Source organism: Nomascus leucogenys, chromosome 8, assembly GCF_006542625.1.
Source record: "Nomascus leucogenys isolate Asia chromosome 8, Asia_NLE_v1, whole genome shotgun sequence".
In the NCBI taxonomy this organism is placed as follows: domain Eukaryota; kingdom Metazoa; phylum Chordata; class Mammalia; order Primates; family Hylobatidae; genus Nomascus; species Nomascus leucogenys.
Genome location: NC_044388.1, coordinates 18,236,279 through 18,253,075, shown reverse-complemented (window position 1 = coordinate 18,253,075; position 16,797 = coordinate 18,236,279). Strand labels below are relative to the sequence as shown.

At 34.6% G+C, this 16,797-nt stretch overlaps 1 protein-coding gene across 3 annotated transcripts in view; it reads left to right on the top strand.

Moving 5' to 3' along the window:
* The window catches only part of DNAJC13 (DnaJ heat shock protein family (Hsp40) member C13), a 119,418-nt gene that overhangs the window by 34,901 nt on the left and 67,720 nt on the right, over positions 1-16,797 (top strand). For all 3 annotated transcript variants that reach the window (XR_004031282.1, XM_003265225.2, XM_030816826.1), the window contains exons 7-20: positions 928-1,134; positions 1,229-1,324; positions 1,693-1,784; positions 3,863-4,029; positions 4,132-4,211; positions 4,294-4,463; positions 4,901-5,000; positions 7,863-7,970; positions 8,667-8,822; positions 10,074-10,130; positions 11,304-11,425; positions 13,608-13,683; positions 13,914-14,009; positions 14,780-14,923. Coding sequence is in view for 2 of the 3 variants with exons in the window: in XM_003265225.2 (XP_003265273.1) it covers positions 928-1,134; positions 1,229-1,324; positions 1,693-1,784; positions 3,863-4,029; positions 4,132-4,211; positions 4,294-4,463; positions 4,901-5,000; positions 7,863-7,970; positions 8,667-8,822; positions 10,074-10,130; positions 11,304-11,425; positions 13,608-13,683; positions 13,914-14,009; positions 14,780-14,923 (1,671 nt within the window). In the remaining variant the exon portion in view is untranslated. The remainder of the gene's footprint in view (positions 1-927; positions 1,135-1,228; positions 1,325-1,692; positions 1,785-3,862; positions 4,030-4,131; positions 4,212-4,293; positions 4,464-4,900; positions 5,001-7,862; positions 7,971-8,666; positions 8,823-10,073; positions 10,131-11,303; positions 11,426-13,607; positions 13,684-13,913; positions 14,010-14,779; positions 14,924-16,797) is intronic.

The window sequence follows — 16,797 nt, the reverse complement described above, 5'->3', positions numbered from 1 at the left end:
TTTGCATCTATGGTGACTATAAAAAGCTGCTAGGAATAAAACCAGGTTCTTAAACACGATGTGATCCAGTGTTTCTCAGCAGGGGAGCTGTTGGCATTCTGAGGAGGACAATTCTTTCTTGTGTGGGACACTCCTACTCTGCCCTTTACAGGACATTTAGCATTTCTGGCCTCTAGGCACCAAATGCATGTTCAGGTTGAGCATACCAAATCTGGAAGTTCAAAATGTTCCAAAATCGGAAATTTTTTGAGTGCCAACATGATGCTTAAAGGAAATGCTTATTGGGGCATTTCAGATTTGGGATTTTCAGATTTGGGATGCTCAACTGGTAAGTGTAATGAAAATATTCCAAATGCTGAAAAACTCTGAAGTCTGAAATACTTCTGATCCCAAGCATTTCAAATAACAGATACTCATCCTGTAGCCTGTTTCCTTACCTTTGTAAATAGAGCCCAGGAAGTTGGTTTGTAACATCAGTAGGCCAATGACTTGTAAACATTTAAACATTCTTCAGCATCATCTTGCAAAGAAGCCTACTGTGTAAAACAGACTAAATCAGAGCTGCGTTGTTTGAAACTGGGAATCCTGCCCACACAGTACCCATCACCCCCAGTGGCTTGGCTGGGGTTCCTTGAAGGCCCTTCTCGGAAGACCCAGCATGCTGTTTTGCACAAGGTGATGAGAACCAGAACCTGAGAAATTTTGAGATAATTGCCATTCAGTGAGTTAGTTGCAAAGCTCTGTATCCAAGACTTTATTATTTTAATTTAGTAATAGTCTTTTCATTGAAACAACTGCTTATTTGCCTCTGATACCTACCTCTTTTTTCTCTAGAATTGCTACTTTAATACCTTTCCTATGAGTTGATTAGCTATAGACACATTTCAGTTGTTTCAACTCTGACTTTAAATTTCTAAATTTGTGCAGCATTTATTTGCATCAGAGCAAAGAGAAGAGATTATTAAAAGTGCAATAGACCATGCTGGTAACTACATAGGTATTTCATTGCGGATCAGGAAAGAGCCTTTAGAATTCGAGCAATATTTGAATCTTCGTTTTGGAAAATACAGCACTGATGAATCCATCACATCTTTAGCAGAGTTTGTAGTCCAAAAAATATCACCTAGACATTCGGTAAGACCCATATGTTAAAAATGAAAATTTGTTTATCTGATTTTGACATTTTAAAAAATAACTTTTTAATATGTCTCAATTTTATTTTTTGAAGGAGCCTGTTAAAAGAGTTCTAGCACTTACAGAAACATGTTTAGTAGAACGTGATCCAGCAACCTATAATATTGCAACATTGAAGCCTTTAGGAGAAGTAAGTTTCAGCATTGTTAGCTTAAATGAGATTTCTTTCTATTGATAAATTAGGATAATTTTCTTTCTATTTTAATGTTTACTCATGGCTAAAGAATATGAAATGGACAGAATCTGTATTTAACTCAACATTTATATTAATTGATCATAGAACAATGATTATTACAAAAGTTATTTTCCAAGTATATAAAGAATGGAACTTATTAATAACTGAAAATTTGAGATTTTAAACAGTTTTAAACTCTTAAATTGTAAACAAGTCACATCTTAAAATACTGACTTTTGTAGGCTAAGCGATGCATTTTATAATGAAATACTATAAAACTATAAACTTTTTTTTGTTGAAGCTATTTTTTGTTTTTTCATTAGGTGTTTGCATTGGTCTGTGACTCAGAAAATCCACAACTTTTTACCATTGAATTTATAAAAGGGCAAGTACGGAAATATTCTTCAACAGAAAGGTATTTTTTTTTAAGTTTTTGAAATCCTAGTATGTGCAAGGCAAAGTGCTTGGTCAACAAGGAAAACCAAAGATTTGTAGTCTAGAAATTTAAAATTATTTAACTTGGGAAAAGACATTTTCTTGCATATTTAAAATGACCATCCCATTTTCAAATTTTTTTTTTTTTTTTTTTTTTTTTGAGACAGAGTCTCACTCTGTCACTCAGGCTGGAGTGCTATGGCGTGATCTTGGCTCACTGCAACCTCCATCTACCGGGTTCAAGCGATTCTCCTGCCACAGCCTCACAAGTAGCTGGGATTACAGGTGTGCGCCACCATGCCCAGCTAATTTTTTTTTTTCTTTTTTTTTTTGTATTTTTAGTAGAGATGGGGTTTCGCCGTCTTGGCCAGGCTGGTCTCAAACTCCTGACCTCAAGTGATCCACCTGCCTTGACCTCCCAAAATGCTGGGATTATAGGCATGAGCCACCACACCCGGCCTGTAACTAGTGTTTTGGTAGTATTTCCAGTAGTATAGTATGACCAATAGTGGTTTCTTGCCTTACAAAGCTTTCAATCTAAGGTCAACAAGACTGAAATGTTAAGCAATGGTTATGTTTTTTTCCTGTCCTGAATTCAAGGAAAAAGAACACCTTAAAAAAAAAAATAGTATGGATGTTCTAATCAGAGGAAGGATCTTAACACTGTGTTTGTCAGATGCTTTATGTACATTATCTTGCTTAGTCCTGACAGTAGCTGTAGGAAGAAGGTCCTCTTATTCCCAGTAACACTTATATGCAGAAAGTAAAGCAACTTCTTTGTGACTTGGGGTTAGGAAAAGATTTCTCAGATGTAATACCAAAAACGCAATCTAGAAAAGAAGAAAAAATGTTGTTAGTTAGACTTCATTAAAATTTAGAACTTTGACACCATTTAGAAAAAGAAAAGACAGATCACAGGGAGAAAATCTTTGCAAAGCATATAGCTAATAAAGGATTTCTATCCAGAATATATAAAGAACTCTTACAACTCAATACTGAAGAAAACCAAGTGACCCAATAGTAAATGGGCAAAAGATTCAAATAGACACCTCACAGGAGAATTATGAATGTTAATACATGAAAAGATCATGAATCTTTAGGAAATGAAAATGCAAACTACTGTATATTCACTAACATGACTAACATCAAAAAGACTGCCAGTGCCAGGTGTTGGCGAGGATATGGAGAAAAGAACTCTCATACATTGCTGGTAAGAAGGTAAAATGATAAAACCAGTTTGAGAAACAGTTTGTTAATTCCTTAAAAGATTAAACACTTACTTATATGGTCCAGCAGTTCCGCTTTTAGGTATCTATCCAAGAGAGATGAAAAGATGCCCACAGAGAGACTTGCACATGGCTGTTCATAATACCATTACTCATAGCCAAAAAACAGAAGCAATCCATATCGAGATCAGCCAGTGAATGAACAGACAAAATGTTGTCTGTTCACACAATGGAATACTACTCAGCAATAAAAAAAGGACTGACCTAATACATGCAACAACTTGGATAAATCTCAAAAGCCTATGTATGATAAGTAAGATAAGCCAGACACCTAAGACTACATATTTTGTAATTCTGTTTTTATGAAGTTTCTTTAAAAAGCAAAACTATAGAGATAGATCGGTGGTTTCCTGGGGCTGGGGAGTGTTCTTTTGCAAATCAGCACAAGGAAATTTTTTGGAGTGATGAAAATATATCAGAACTGGATGATGATGATTATGCAATTGTATAAATTAAAAATTATCAAACTATGTTTTAATTGGATAACTTGTGATTTGTCAGTCAGAACTGAGTAAAGCTGTTAAAAATAATTTTAAAGGGAGAGAAAGAGATGTTAAAGTTAGTGTTTAAGTAACCTGTACAAGGTCATGTAGCAGCATGGTGAAGAGCTAGTATTAGAGCTCTTCCTAAAGGCCCACTGTTTGTGTTTCCCATTGTAACTGTAGTGTGTCCCTGAGCAGATTACCTGCTAAAGGGCCTATGCTTCATGCTAGATCAAAATTCCCCTAAATCATCAATGCTAAAACCTTTTTTTACTTTTAATTTTACTTAGAGATTCCTTATTAGCAAGTTTGCTGGATGGAGTAAGAGCCTCTGGTAATAGAGATGTTTGTGTAAAAATGACACCAACCCATAAAGGTCAGCGATGGGGGTTACTCAGCATGCCTGTTGATGAGGAAGTAGAGAGCCTTCACCTCAGGTTCTTAGCTACGCCTCCAAGTAAGTATTGATTTAAATGTAATTACATTTCCACTCATCTACTTAATAATTTAAGAATTAGGAATTCGTATCTTCTTTTTGAACCTCTTAATCTCTTTACAGATGGCAACTTTGCAGATTCTGTATTCAGGTTCAATGCTAATATTTCATACAGTGGAGTCTTGCATGCAGTAACACAAGATGTAAGCTAAGTTTTATCATAATTGTTCATTGTTACTAACTTTTGGTATGGAAACTTTTTTGAAATACTCTTTCTTCACCTAGGGTCTCTTCTCAGAAAACAAAGAAAAACTGATCAATAATGCCATAACAGCATTATTGTCCCAAGAAGGGGATGTCGTTGCTTCAAATGCGGAACTTGAGAGTCAGTTCCAGGCCGTGAGGAGGCTTGTGGCATCCAAAGCTGGTTTCCTAGCTTTCACTCAGCTTCCAAAGTGAGTTGTCTTCTGAAACTTAACTTCTCTTAGAGAATTTGAACTACTCAAAATGGCAAATAATGAACGATTCACCTCCTTTTCCTTAACTAAACCAGTATACCTTGTCTAGGGTGATATGGTACTTTATTCATGAGAAATGAAAAAGGAAGGTGAGGGCAGCAGAAGCGGAATATTGGTCTCATACTCACCAGTAATATTACTGACTCTTGAATTTGAATGGGAAATTACATGCCTTTTAGTTTTAGTTAACCCTAAAAAATATTTTCCCTCTCAAAGAAAAAACTATTATGAAGACTGATAAATTTCAGAGGTGGAATTTAAAATACATCATTGTTCCAGTAATGCAATGGAAAGTTAATATGACCTATTTCAATAATATAACAATTTAAAATGTTCTGGTATTGCTAGTAGATGCTTGTTTTTTGTTCCAAAAGGTTTCGCGAACGTCTAGGGGTGAAGGTAGTAAAAGCACTCAAAAGGAGCAACAACGGAGTAATCCATGCAGCAGTTGATATGCTTTGTGCCCTTATGTGTGTAAGTAGTAGTTTTCTTAAGGAAACTGGTTTTTCTTAAGTTGACTGGTGGTTTTGATTTCCACAATCCCAGATTTTCATTGTACCAATAAGTTCTTGTTTCTGTTTCTTAAATTGTTCTCATAGTTACTCAAACCTTTGTTTAGCATATCCTAAATACCAGGCAATGTGCTGTGTGCCAGAAATTCAAAGATCTTAAGACAGAAGTTCTTTTCTTCCTTCACTTTGTTGACAGTCTGGTAAGGTAGGCATATCTGTACAAGGTAAGGTCGTAGGGGCCATAGGACCTTGAAAAACAGCACTTTATTTTTGTTTGGCGATGAGGGGAAGATGAAAGATTCTCACCCAGTGTTTCTGGAAGATGTTACATTTGATCTGAATCTTGAAGGACAGGCAGGAATTTTCTAGCTCTGGAAAGGCCTTCCTGGGTGGGGAATAGCATATAAAAAGGCATGTTTGGAAAGCAACAAATAATTAAATATGGTTGGGTTATAAAGTATGGATGGGGGTTTATTAGGAGTTGCAGCTAGAGATGTATGCAGACAGTAATAAAAAACCTTCTGTATCAGGAGGGAGGAGCTAGATTTGTATCTTTTTGTAAGGAACACCTGAAGGATTTTTTTTAGCGAGAGAGCAGTAATGTGATCAGGTTTGAGTTTTTAAAAACCCACACTGGTAGTATGTGGAGAATAGAAGTAAAATTAGAGGCAGGTAGACCAAATTGTCATGTAAGAGATAAGTTGCTGAGCTAGGGTAGTCACAGGGCTAAAGAAGAAGCACACCTGAAAGCTGTTTGCGCAGTAAAGATCTAACTTAGTGGCAGCTTGTACAGAGGGAGAAACAATTGTTTAGTATAGTTTTGAAGTTTCTGATTATCTCAATTTTGTGTGTAGTACCTGGGACTTTTCCTTATATAAAGTGTTTTAGGCAAGCTTAGTCGTACATAAACATAAGTAAACACTTCTATAAAACCTTGCATTCCCAAAAGTGAATTAATTTTATTTACTGTTCCAAACAAGTAGTGAGATAACTAGAACTTAGCAATGATACGGAGAGTTGCTATATTAGAACAAAAGACGTTCCTATCACCCAGGAAATTCTAAGGGTAGAGAGCTTTGTGTCAGGCTCCCCTATCAGGAAATTGCAAAGGCCTTAGGAGCTTTGTGTCAGGAACTGGGGTAAAAGACTGTTGCAACAAAAGATTCTGCTAGTGTCCCTGTCTGCAAGGGTTTTAGATGCTCTATGTCAGGAGCCAAGGATGGAGACCAATATATATATTTTTTAATATTTCATATATTCTCTCTGCTCAGAATTCTTTCCCTGCTTATTCATTAAGAGCTCAAGTCAGCTTTTAAATGAAGCTTACCAAATATACACACCGCAGTTAAAATAAAATTTTAAAAATAAATGGAGCTTTCCTATTCCTGAAGGTGGTAGTGATTTATCCCTCCCTGAAGTGAGATTACCCTTCATAAATATTACACTTACCTTTCTTAGCAATTTCTTCTTTGAATTATTGCTATTTCTAAACATGACGTATTTTTCTCAATCTGTCAGCTTCCTGAGGATAATATTCATGTTTAATTTTAATTTTTATCCTTAACAGGCCTCGTCAAGCTGTTTAATAAACAATAATTAATTTTTTCTGTGTTTCAGGTACTATTCTATGAATTTTTCATATATTATTCAGTCTTCCAATGAACTTTAGAAGTTACTACTGTTATATCTATTTTGTAGAGAAGGACTTAAGGCCCAATTTGTTCAAGGTCATGTAGCTAGTAAATGGCAGAGGCTTCAAGCCCACTTTCTGGCTCCAAAGTTTATACAATTAACCATAGTAACATACAGTATTCGCTAAATGAGCAGAAACCAAAAGGAAGGAAATTCTGACACGTGTTGCAACATGGATGAACGTAGAGAACGTGATGCTAGTGAAAGAAGTCAGTCACAAAAGGATAAATACTGTATGATTTTGTTTATATGAGGTCAAATTCACAGACAGAAAGTAGAATGGTGGTTGCCAGGGGCTGGGAGGAAGGCAGAATGGGGAATTATTGTTTAATGATTACAGAGTTTCAGTTTGGGAAAATGAAAAAAGTTCTAGCAATGGGTGGTGGTGATGGTTGCCCAACAATGTGAATGCTTAATGCCACTGAACAGTGTAATTTAAAATGGTTAAGATGGTAACTTTTGTTATATGTAGTTTACCACAATAAAGTAAAAAACAATGCTATGAAACAAACATTGGGCCCTCATTACATATTAGGTGTTGGCTTTGTATCTTACATGAATTATCTCATCTAAGCATCATACTAATGTTACATAAATACTATTACTCCTACTTTACAGCTGAGGAAAATGAAACTTGGAGAGTTATGTAAAGTAACTTACCTTGTGTAATGTCTCCCAGTTATTGTCAGTAATAAAATTAGGATTGGAGCTCTACTCCTAACCATCATGCTGGAATGTTTTATACACTCAAAAGAAAAGCACCCTGAGACCAGTATTTGTTGTTAATTTTAGTACATACTTTTAAATGCTAAATTTTATTTCAAATTTTAGTTACAAAATTCTGGGTGGGCAAATGTTTGCCTTTTAATAAGATCTGTGACTTTTGAGAGAGTACCTTGTGTATATGTTGAGTTAGTTGTTGGGCAAATTATCTGTGAAGTCTGATCAAAATCATGGTAAATCATCACTTCTGCCTGCTTATCACGAGTTTCCTTTTTGCCTTACACTTTAAAGGCAATGGTTTTTAATTCTTTCAATGTGTAACGAATACTGTTTATAAATGACTTTTGCGTGATGCTAGCATGTTGGACTGCTTATGAATTATCACTGTTTTTTTTTTTTTCATCAATAGCCCATGCATGATGACTATGACTTAAGACAAGAACAGTTGAACAAAGCTTCTCTTCTCTCGTCAAAGAAGTTTCTGGAAAACTTACTGGATAAATTTAATTCCCATGTGGTAAGTTATAATTAAATTTGTCTTCATGGTAGATACCATACCATTATTGAAAGATATTCTAGAAGTGCCACGTGGATGGTTTTGTTTATTTTTATTGTAGCCCCCAGCTTTGGTCAGTACTGGTCACAGTTCAGCTTGGTCACTGATAATAAAATATTTTGTCTTAGGACTGTATCCATTCATCTGGGAAGGATAGATGTCAAAGCCTTTAGATTTTCACAGTGATACTCCAAATTTTTATTTTTTCTTTCTTTAAAAATGTCATTATGAAATAAACTGCTCTAAAAAAAAAATTAAACCAAATCTTTGTTCCTCAGTCCCTGATAACAATTTTGGAGATGGGCATTCTATAGCATCTTGAAGGAACATAAGCAGCTTGCCAGAGTTTTGCAAATATTGTCAAAGATTCTTTTTTGCAAATAAACATTAACCCTTGTTACACACATTTGAGAAGTCTTGGTTATACTCTTGAAATTTGAATTTTAATTGTTCCTTTTGAGGTATGATGGATAATGGTTTCACTATATGAGCAAAGCAAGTACTAAAGAATCATCCAACTTCGAACCTCATGTTGAGAAATTAAAGTCGATGTTTATGTCTGACATACAGAATAACAGAAAGGAACACATTATTATTACTATTTAACTGAAGGTCCCCATCTCTAAGTCTTTAAGAGAATCTGTTGCTTTGTTTCAGGATCATGGGACTGGTGCCCTAGTTATTAGTTCACTCTTGGACTTCCTTACCTTTGCCCTCTGTGCTCCATATAGTGAGACAACTGAAGGGCAGCAGTTTGATATGCTCTTAGAGATGGTAGCATCCAATGGAAGAACCCTTTTTAAACTTTTTCAGGTGAGAGCTTTTATTTTTCTTGTCAGATAACAGTGAATTTAAGGGAACCACTTTTAGGGTCACTGTTTCAAAACATACTTCTATAGCAGAGGTGTCCAGTCTTTTGGCTTTCCTGGGCCACACTGGAAGAAGAAGAGTTGTCTTGGGCCACACATAAAATACACTAACACTAACAATACCTGATGACCTAAAAGAAAAAAAAAATCGCAAAAATGTTTTAAGAAAGTTTAAGATTTGTGTTGGGCTACACTCAAAGCCATCCTGGATTAGCTTTGAATAAATATAAGCATCCATGTAGGCTGCGGGTTGGACAAGCTTGATCTATAATATTGACAAATAAATGCACCTAGTACATTATCATATTGGTACATTTTGAGCGTACAGATTTCTTGGTGTTTCATGTAGAGTCCCGTTGATGGGTGTTGACTGCTGTTTTGACGCTCTGCCCATTTTCTATATCTTGCTTTTTTATTTTATTTTACTTATTTTTCGAGGTGAAGGTCTTGTTCTGTTGCTCAGACTGGAGTGCGGTGATGGAATCACAGCTCACTGCAGCCTCAGCCTCCCAGGCTCAAGTGATCTTCCCACCTCAGTTGCTGAGTAGCTGGGACCACAGGCACATGCTGCCAAACCCGGCTAATTTATTTATTTATTTATTTGTTTTGTAGAGACGGGGTCTCCCTTTGTTGCCCAGGCTGTTCTCATGCCCCTGAGCTTAAGCGATCCTCCTGCCTCAGCCTCCCAAAATGCTGGGATTACAAACATGACCCACCACACCTGGCCTCCACTTTAGTAGTGAAAAGCTCATTTTTCTCTGGTGGGCCCAAAGTTCCCTTTTCTTTACAAATTCCCAAATAATAAAATGAGCTTTAGCAGGGCTCTTCATAAACACTGGAAAACATTTGTTATTTTATACAGTACTATAGTACTTGTTAGATACATGTATGTATATATGATATTTATATTTTATTAGTATCATTGATACGTATCATTCAAATAATTATAATTATTCAAATAAATGTCTTCTGTTTCCTACTAATGTAAATTCTTTGTTTATGTGTCTATCTCTAAGGCTATGTTGTGAAAATACCTAAAATATTTAACCAAACTGACTTTGAGATGTATCCTTTACTAATTTTATGGCTCATACCTTGTGTAAAAATGTATATCCTTCTTAAGAGTTGAACAGCTAAATGTGTTGGAATAAAATTCTTTTTTATTTTTTGACACTTTTTTCCCCTCACTTTAAAGCATCCTTCCATGGCAATAATAAAAGGAGCTGGGTTGGTTATGAAGGCAATAATAGAGGTGAGAGAACAATTTTGAAATTTTAACCTTACTTGAATGTTGATAGGCTGTTTTAATTGAAGTTGACAATATTGCCTTTCAGTCTTTTTGGGAAATAAACATTTCTCTGGGTAAGAAAAGTAATTTTAAATCTTTATTATAAATTAGTTTTAAACTTGTTACAGAAACAATCCTCAATAATAAAAGTTTTAATTTCATAGTAAGTGAAGTTGTAGAGCAGATAAATCTGTTACTGCATTATTTGTTCATTTTACTTAATTAAAAGCTAGCATTCTATCAGTTGCTCTTTTTTGGAAGGATAATGTTGACAGTGTTGAAGTCTTGAGATACTGAGATTGTATAGAAATCTACTGATGGAGTTAGTTCATAGCAAAATGATATCAAGTAAGAAAGGCAACAAAAAGTTCTTGCTAAAGCATATTTGTAATTGAGCTCTAGAGATTGGAGCATGATCTTGTCGAAGATACTGCTTCTTTAAGATAGTTGCTTTATGCTTCTATATTTTTTAAAAGATTGTGGCTATGAATGTCTGTTGCATACTATGATGTTTACAATGACATCAGTCTAAATGGCTTTTGAATTCTTGTATTCTTTTGTTGTCATAGAAGCAATTTGAATACAATTGAAGGAGTCTCCTTTTACCAAAAAATTCATTTATTGTGCATAAGTATAGCACACAATCACAGAATTAGTATGCCCTTAAGTAGCTGTAAATATATATAGGCGTTGAACTGAATGGAACATCAAAGTTTATTTGCATTTTTAGTGTGCATATACAGCCAAAGGCTAATTTTCTCCCTTTAGCTAATGCGTTCTTTGCCCAATACTAGCTTCCAAAGTACCCATCTTTTACAGAGCTTGCGGTAGCCAAGCCTTTCCTTTTTGTTAGCAGCTATACACAGAGGGAGTGAACCTAGTTTTAATATTCAGTTTAGCAAAGCATAGTTTATGAGGTAAATTTGTCTGGAAACATCTCAACCTTATTCCAAAGGTTTAAAAATTACCTGTGCGACTACTCACCTGTGTTTTTTTTGGGTGATTAGAAGATGCATTTTAAACTTTTATTACATACTGAATGGTTTTTTCATTTAAAGATGTAAAATTAGTTTTTTAAAGTTTGGATAGCTTGTCCTGGATTGCCACCTTAGGGATCATCTTACCCTTTTTCCAAAGGAAGGTGATAAAGAAATTGCTACAAAAATGCAGGAGCTTGCCCTAAGTGAAGGTGCCTTACCTCGACACTTGCATACTGCGATGTTTACAATAAGCTCAGATCAAAGGATGCTTACAAATAGGTAGGTGATTTAATTCAATCTGCTGTAAATTAACTTCCTGTCTAGAGAATTGATTCAGATGTTACATAAAACTAAATGTGTTTGTATTACACAAATATTACATTTTCTTTTGATCCACCTAGTTCTTTTCCTTTCCTTACAGAAGGATTTTGCCCAAATGATCACTGTCCCTGCCTGTGGAAAACCTGGAGGGAAACACTGTTTACTTTTTTCCCCCACTAACCTATTATCAGGCTTTGACACCATAGTCATGGGGCCAATATGGAAAAGGGTACTTAAAAGCTTATGGAACTAGAACCACATGCTCAGGCCTTTTCTCCTTATATTCCTGTGACCATCTTTCATGCACATGACCCCATGGGAAAACCTCACATAGTTGATTTTTAAATATCTTTGGTCAAATACTCTACTTTAAAAACCACAGAAAACCTTACATATCCAGCCTAAGCTAGACTTAACCTAAATCTTTTATAATTAAATGATTCCCTTTTTCCTAATAGTCATTCAAATATAAACACATGAATTTATTCATTTATTCCACACTACATGAATTCCAGCCCTTTTAACCCTCTGTGGTTTCTAACATGTGACCCTTTCAGCTATGTTAAGCATACTATAGTATGACTCATATTAGTAAAAACAGTGAGTATCATAAATATTTTTATTTTTTGACTTTTTAAATAATAGCATAAGTTGCTGAGTTAAACGTTTAGTTTGTTACAATACTGTACATTTTCTTTGTCATCTATGTGCAGTTGTTATACATCATGGTATATGCTGCCTTGCCAGGGATTTTTTTTTTTTACTGTTTATACTATTAGAAGAAACTACCTCCCTCACGTGTGTTAAGAACAAAAGTAGTCTTAGAGGATACAGATAAGAAGGATGTTTTCCTAGTATTGTCTTGTTAGCAGCGCTAGACACCATCTTTCATTAAAGTAGAGACTATTGATAGCTTATTCCATTAACCACCCCCCCACCATGTTAAATGCTTGCTTGTTGTGTTTCTCTTCAGTATAGTTAACCAGTTAAATTCCTTACTATGATCAATTAGTGTATTAGGGAAGCATTTTAATTTGGAGAAAATTCCAAAAGGTTAGTAATATTTGAATTACACTGTTAAAGATCTGTCAACGTATAATAGAAATATCACTCTATTTGCATTGCTTTATCTTTTACATATTGCTGTTATAAAATGTTATCTCTTTTGTCCCTAACTAAAGCCTTTTTAGGAGTCACTGATATGATAACGTACCAAATGCCAGTGAAGGAAATTACAAGTTTAATTACTTCAATATGTTAGCTTTCAAATTGACACAGGAATGAACAGTTTTAGTGGCGTTCACTTCCTGGTGACAAAGTATATTTTGGGTTTTGCAGTTAAATTTTGTTCTTCGGTAATGTAACATATATAAAACATATGTTTGTAGGTGGTTATTTGGTTATTTCCCTCATAGGTTTCATGACCATTCTTATAGCTATGGTAATTGAATCCCCACCAAAGCACAGAAGGGTCACTGGTAGGTAAAATAGGGTTTCTACTTATGAGGAGCTTTCAGTTAAGGAGACAGGTGTTGAATGGGGATTAAAGTTAGTAAATGACTAAACCATAGATTGAACTTGGATCTTAGATTTTTACTTTGAATTAAAATATACTTGTATAGCTTTTAAGTGAGATGAGTCAAATAATTTGCTATAAGTGGTTAGGTCTTTGCCCAAACTCTAGAAGTGAAAATAATTTTCTCTCTGATCTTGCCAAAACGGTTATATTAGAACATAGTTGTTGACTTCTGCTTGTTCAGAATTCCAAAAAATGCCAGGATGCCATTGTCACTATATTAGTAGGACTCGTTATGCAAATTAATTGTGTCATCAAGTCTAATTGTTTTTGTTATTTTTTTCTTCCTTTAAGTGGGATAAAAACCTACTTTTTTCATGTTCAGGTTTATTGAAAATGAGTGTATATTAGGAAAACATTTTAATTTTTAGAAAATTCCAAAATATTAGTAATATTTGAATTATAACCCCACATTAAATTTTTTAATAACTATTTTTAACATCAGAATGATTTTTTTACTGTAGCCATATTTTTTATAATTATGTGATATTTTGTTTTTAAAAATTCCTTTCTGTTCTAGCTGAGATAAAGCAGCAAACCTTTCTCAACGTCTGCTTTTTTCAGACAGCTAAGTAGACATTTAGTGGGACTCTGGACAGCTGATAATGCAACTGCAACAAACTTGTTGAAACGCATTTTGGTAAGTCAGTTGAGAAATTAGGTTTATATACTGCCTAATAAAATTTAATTGAACAAGTTATCTGTACTGTTAAAAGGGGATGGTTTTTTATTGAAAAGGTATTTATCATAGGAGTTACTGTAAAGTTTTACCCTCAGTAGCTAAGCCACAGTATTAATTTATTTGGGTTTTTAAGGCTAAATTTTCTTTTTCACGTTGTTTTGAAAATGGATTTTGTGTTTTGTTTTTAGCCGCCAGGCTTGCTGGCATACTTGGACAGCTCAGATCTCGTACCTGAGAAGGATGCTGATCGGATGCATGTTAGAGACAATGTGAAAATAGCAATGGTAAATATGATTATCCCAAGTGTGTCTTCTTTAGGAGTAAGTGTACTTATATATATATGTCTTTTTTGAAACATGCTAAAAATTTTAGAAACAAAGAATTCATTGCATTGAATAGTAATACTTAACTATTGATATCTTTCTTGAGGTAAAATTTACATCCCATAATATTCATCTTTTTAAGGTATACAATTAAATAATTTATGGTATATTTACAGAGTTTTGCAACTATCACCACAAATTAATGTTATGAATAGTGGTCATTTTATTCTATGTTTTGTTTCTCTAATTCAACTTATTGGTACGTTCTGGAGTACCAGTAAGTGTGGTATTTTGCACATATGAGATTGATAAATGTTGTTGGTAAAAACGGCCAACCATGAAAAAAGTTATAGGTAGGGTTTTTTTCCTTACAAGATCTTTGTTAATTATAAGGGTTGGGCCATCCATGGAAAAATTAAACATCTTTATGATACACTACTATAATAATTTCTTACGTGTATTCTTTTTCTGTCATCACTCCTTCTCTGTCTGCACCCAGCTCCCACTTGCATCTTGCCACCCCTCATAAAAGAATCATCTTGAAACCTAAGTAGAAAAGTTAAAGTTTCTTGGATAAAAAGTATAATTGTAGAAGTTTTCAGTTTGTTTCTTCACTGAACCATAACATCCAGCATTTACCTTATAAAATAGATAGAATAACTCAGCTTTACATAGAGTTTTAAAATAAATTTGCAAACAGGCATGTAATGGATTTCAACATTATTTTACAGGATCAGTATGGAAAATTTAATAAAGTTCCAGAGTGGCAAAGACTAGCTGGAAAAGCCGCTAAAGAAGTTGAAAAATTTGCCAAAGAAAAAGTGGATCTTGTATTGATGCACTGGAGGGATAGGATGGGCATTGCTCAAAAAGAGGTAAAAATAAAATTTGCTTCCAAATTCCTAGCACTTCTGTGTGTCCTAGTCTACTTTAGTTCCTGCTGTTCACAGAGATGGTATTGATGTTTCTTGCTGAATACCTGAAGCTTAAAAATGAATGGTACCTAATTTCTTCCTTTTTTTTTTTTTTTTTTTGAGACGGAGTCTTGCTCTGTCCCCCAGGCTGGAGTGCAGTGGCGCAATCTCGGCTCACTGCAAGCTCCGCCTCCCGGGTTCACGCCATTCTCCTGCCTCAGCCTCCTGAGGCGCCCGCCACCATGCCCGGCTAATTTCTTGTATTTTTAGTAGAGATGGGGTTTCACCGTGTTAGCCAGGATGGTCTCGATCTCCTGACCTCGTGATCTGCCCGCCTCAGCCTCCCAAAGTGCTGGGATTACAGGCGTGAGCAACCGCACCTGGCTGAATGGTACCTAATTTCTAATTCATATTTTTATATACATTTTCCTTAGTTCATAGTTTTATGAGTTGATGATTAGGTTTTTATTTTGGTATTTAATATTAGAATTCCACTCTTAATTTTTCTTCCAGTTTTTGTTCTTCTTTATTCACATGTATTTATTTTCTTCCCTTCTTCTCTGGACTTTGTTCTGTACCTATAAAAATAAAGATGCTCTTCCTGTTAGCCTTTTTATTCAGAACTAGCCAGACAAGTGTTTTGGAGATTAAGATTCCCATTTTAAATTAAATGTATTGTGTGTACTTAAATTTTGTAATATTTGTTTCTCAAATCAAGGTTAGATCTAAAACAGTTTTAGTCGCATTCTTCAGCATGTAGTATGTTCTACAGAACCTGATACAGGAATGCATTCTTCTATCTATAATAGGTTTGGCAGTGGTTGAGTATGAATTAAGATGTCCTGTAGAAGCAGTCTTGATCTCAGTTTTTGTTGATCACACATACATTCTTTCTCTTTAACCTTCTTATTTATGGTAGCTATTGCCTTATTCAAGGAAAATAATTTTAATATCTTTCTAAAACAAGTGGGTTTCTTATGGATTACCAGAACACGTAAGCATAGCAGAACAAATATTATAGTCTTGTGTATCTATCTGAAATTGGGATCAATGTTAAATTCTTTAGAGCTCCAGAATAATAGATTACTGCTAATTTATATAAGTGATGTATTCAGTATAAAGAGTCATTAGACAGGCTTTCAAGTGACTCTGTAGTAAAGAGAATGCTGAGCTTTGAGTTGGTTAACTTCTGAGCCTGGTTTCATCACTTGTTAATCCAAGTTACGGTTTTTAGAACCTTACTTTCCTCTTTCATAAATCAGAATAACAATACCTCCCTTCTCTATCTTACAGGGTTTTTTTTTTTATATATACAAGCAAGATAATAGTAAAGGCACTATATACATATCTGGTCAGGATAATATTGGTATAGCATTTGAACAGTTGAAAAATCTACAGATATGAATGATTTTCACAGTTACTAAAAATTACAAGCTCCTGGCTTCAGGTAGTTAAACCGATTTCTAAAATAGCAGTTGTTTCAAGTTGTTGAATATAATTATCATACTGTAGGTAAGTTTTTGGCATCAGACTTCATATGTAACATTTATCCAGCATAAGCATGAACACAAAGCTCTAGTCTTAGCTAAAACTATGGATAATAATCTGCTATTTTAAAACAATTGAGAGGGAAAAGAATATTTTTAATATAAAAAATGTTTTACTGGTTTGTTGGTATCATTTACATGGGGTATTACTAAAGTTTTGAGCAAATAATGATGCCAGATAAATGTTGCTCAAGAAGATCTTTTGGTTAGCGTCAACGGCTTATCCCCTTTCTGCGTGGGTACTATTTTTAACATTAATTTCTTTAGGGAACAGCAAATAATCTTTAT